The 3,690-nt window shown below is 41.2% G+C and overlaps 1 protein-coding gene across 1 annotated transcript; it reads right to left on the bottom strand.

Annotated features, from left to right (window-relative positions):
- LOC111786147 (1-aminocyclopropane-1-carboxylate synthase 3-like) lies at window positions 1-1,892 on the bottom strand. The gene is made up of 4 exons (XM_023666488.1): window positions 1,719-1,892; window positions 1,491-1,622; window positions 1,251-1,411; window positions 1-1,176 (listed from the first exon to the last, which is right to left on the bottom strand). Exons 1-4 carry the CDS (start codon window positions 1,863-1,865, stop codon window positions 189-191), a joined length of 1,428 nt encoding a protein of 475 aa, XP_023522256.1. The 5' UTR covers window positions 1,866-1,892; the 3' UTR covers window positions 1-188.
- Between the last annotated feature and the right edge of the window lie 1,798 nt (window positions 1,893-3,690).

The following is a 3,690-nucleotide window of genomic DNA, read 5'->3' as shown; positions in this document are numbered from 1 at the left end:
TAAAAAAAATAGAATAAATAATGCATTGATCCAATGTTTAATACGAAATCGAGATGATTACAGACGCCACTGCTAATCCACAAAGGGACCGAGTGCATGTACGTATTTTACACGTTCGAAAAAATGATACTACAAATTGAAATTCCTTCCCCACAAGGAAGAAGGAAAAAAAAAACACGAAGAGGGGATTATCCCAAGTTATCGTTCGTGTGATTGGCAACGCGATCGTTAAACGATAACCGAAAAACCCACTTAACCATGTTCTTCTTCTTCGTGGGGAGATGGTTTGTAGTAGTGGTAGTAGTAGGACTAGTAGTTACTGTGGAGTTAACCACAAAAGCCTTTAGTCTCTGCATTGCAAGGTCCAACGTTGCCTCGGACATGTTGGCAAAACAAACACGGAACCAACCGGGTTCGGAGCAATGGCACGACTGTCCGGGCGACACGTTCAACCGCACCTCGAACACAATCTTCCTCCAAAGCTCCATTTCTGATTCAAAAGTATTGGCTCCAAGCAAATGCCTCATATCCACCCAACAAAACAGCCCTGCATTCCCTTTATGGCACTTAATCCCTGCCTTTTGCAGCCCTCTCACCAGCATTTTCTGTCTTTTCTCCAGCCTCTTTTGATTCTCCTTAATGTAATTCTTAGTAAACTTCTTGTCTGATAACATAGCTGATAAAAGGTACTGAGTTTGCGACGACACCAATCCGAAACTCGACATTTTCGTCGCTGCAGCCACAACTACATCGTCGTTCGAATAAATCGCTCCGACTCTAAACCCCGGTAGACCGAGATCTTTCGAGAGACTATAAACAATGTGAACTTGTTTACGGATTTGATGATTGTGTTTATAGTTTTGGTTGAGAATTTCCATGACGCTAACGAATCCCGGGTTGCGGAAAACCGTGCCGGAGTAGATCTCGTCGCTGATTAGATGAAGATTTTTTGATGCAATGAATTGGAGTAGAAGGTTGAGTTCTTGAGTAGTGATGGTGGTTCCTAATGGGTTTGATGGGTTAGTGACGAGCACGCCTTTGACCTTGAGGTCACGACTTTGGGCGCTTTGGTAGGCTTCTAACAGGGCAGACTCTGTAATTCTGAAGCCATTGGAGCTGGAACAATGGATGGGGACAATCTCTATCCCAGTTCTCCATTTCAAATCTCTGTCGAATCTGTAAAAATTATGACAACGTAAGACATTGCAAAGAGTAGAGAATTACACTACAATTTGGTTCTGGAAACGTACCCAGGATAGTAGGGGGTGGGCAGAAGAAAGGCGTCGCCAGGTTCAGCTAAGCAGAACATAAGTGTCTCATTAGCAGAGGTGGCACCAGCAGTGAGAACTATGTGGTCGGGATTGAACGTTACTCTGTTCCCTCTAATCTCCGACATGAACTCAGCCAATGCCTGAAACGCGCATTGAATTAGATCCAGCTTCGACAAGAACATAATAGTATTGAAAATTGAAAAGACAAAAAGGCAGTACCTTTTTGAATGCAGGCAAGCCATTGTAGTCTTGAAACAGGGCAAGTTCTCTAAAAATGGACTTCCCGTCTCTTTTAAAGCCAGCGGCATCTGGGTTCTCCTCTAGCCATCTCTCCAGCAGGTCAAAACATAGCTGTGACATTAATTAACGCAAAACGAAGCTTAATTAAAGGCATTATATGATTATATGATGAGTAGTAGTAATAATAATGATGATGATAATACCAACCTGATTTTCTGCAAGACCCATTTGGATAATGCCTTTAGGATTTAGAATCTCATCGTATGGATTCTTGTCATATTCCTCCCAGCCTAAAAAGTAAGAGGAGTCTTGTCCATGTGAGTTGCACGTGGCCTTTCTAGACAGTATCCCCATGAAGAAGGCAAGAATTGAGTGATGGTTTTTTGAAACAATTGAAGAAGGCGTTTTGAAGAGAGGGAATGAGAATTGAGGTATTTATAGAGATTTTGGGAAGGAATGAGACGTGGAAAAGCATACTCTGCTTTGCATACACCAAGGAATCACCGCGTCCACTTCAAAAGATGTATTATTTTGCAAGCCTTAGGTGTGGTAAATAAGAAGGGAAATTGAAGTGGATAGCGGCGGCAAAGGAGGACCCGTACCGACATGAAATCTTGCGAAAGGCGTAGTAGAAAGGGAGTGGGGCCATGTGAGGGGAGAGTGGGAGAAGCAGCGTCGCGTTGATTGTCGGTCATTTTACACAATTCTAAAAGCCTCTCCATTACGCCTTGTTTTTTTCCTACTCAAAACAATTTGCTGTGTTCCTTGTAGTGATGCCAAAAGTAGTGTGTGTTTGTCAAAGGGTGTTATTATTCCTACGCCAAAAGCACACCGAAAACCCCCCATATCAATGGGCCACACACCAAATTAAATGCCCATTTCTTCTAATTATCTCTCACAAGTAGTCAACACTTTTCAACACCATGTGATCAATACACAATTTGAGGCCTGGGGTATAAACGGTCAAGGGTCGAGTTCCGTAGAGAAGTATTGAGGCTTATAGAGCCTTCAAACATCCTCCCGTTCATTGGGCTCGATTCTTTTTTTTTCTAGAGTACTCGAACAAAGTATACCTTTTGTCCAACACTTCAGTCACTTTTGACTACACCTTCGTCAAAGAATGTACAAATTTTGTTCGATATTTGAGAATTTGATTGGCATGACTAAGTTAAGGGGATAGCATAGCTCTAATACCGTAGTAGTATGATATTATGCACTTCGAGCATGAGTCCTCATCACTTTGCTTTTGATTCACCCAAAATGTCTCGTACCAATGGATATAGATCTTTCCCTTAATTAGCTAATATGGGACTCACTCCCAACAATCTTCAACAAAGTGTAAATAACATGACTCTGTTGCAAAGGATGCAAGGAAGTTTTGATTCGAAGATTGAATATAGATAACTAAATGAAAGTTTTTACGCTCGCCATTTAATGAAATAATCAATTAAGTCAAAAGAGGTCGACAATAGGGAGTGAGTGAAACTTTTTAAAAGGAGAAAAAAAAAATTGAAAGAGAGGCACCAAATGTGTGTCATATGCTTAATGTTGTTGGGAGTAGTGAACGTATTTGAGTTTTGTTTCTTTTGTAATTGGAGAAAGAAAACAAAAGCATTAGGGGAATTGGGATTTTGGGTTTGAATAATGGAAGAAGCACGTGGATTGTAGTAGAAACTGGAAGGGGGAGTTATTAGGAGGGCATGTGAAGGGATTACCCCACAACAACACCACACCATAACCACAATGGTTTTACAAGAAAAACAAAACAAAACATAACATAACAAACAAGAATTGAAGGGGCCATTTGGGTTTTGTGGTGACAACTAGTATGATGCTCACGTTACTCTATCCCCCCCTCTTTCAACCACCATTTTCAACCCTTTTTATCGTCTTTTTCAAGGGCAATTGAACAGCCCCAATGCCCTTCTCTTCTGGTTATGCCCAACAACGTCAACTAAAGACTGTTTAGGGGAACAAGCACTATAATCAGTGGGCGGAAGGACGAGTAGAACAAGGCGTAGAGCAAACCTTAGCTTTAGGAACAAGCTAGTCTGGTGTAAAAAGAATGCCAGAAGGCCAACGCGTGAAGTATAATGACATAAATCATCAATAAACAAAACAGAGTAACCATATCCATTTATTGACTTCTGGAAACAGGATATATGTATGTTCATGCTTA

Source organism: Cucurbita pepo, unplaced genomic scaffold (genome assembly GCF_002806865.2).
Source record: "Cucurbita pepo subsp. pepo cultivar mu-cu-16 unplaced genomic scaffold, ASM280686v2 Cp4.1_scaffold001092, whole genome shotgun sequence".
NCBI classification, from domain to species: domain Eukaryota; kingdom Viridiplantae; phylum Streptophyta; class Magnoliopsida; order Cucurbitales; family Cucurbitaceae; genus Cucurbita; species Cucurbita pepo.
Note: the sequence above shows the minus strand (reverse complement) of the source record. Positions and strands in the feature narration are given on the sequence as shown.

Coding starts and splice junctions, on each gene's coding strand:
- LOC111786147 (XM_023666488.1), bottom strand. CDS start 1,865: ATGGGGATACTGTCTAGAAAGGCCACGTGCAACTCACATGGACAAGAC. Junction 1,623..1,718: donor TGGGTCTTGCAGAAAATCAG/GTTGGTATTATC, acceptor TTAATGTCACAG/CTATGTTTTGACCTGCTGGA. Junction 1,412..1,490: donor GCTTGCCTGCATTCAAAAAG/GTACTGCCTTTT, acceptor TGCGCGTTTCAG/GCATTGGCTGAGTTCATGTC.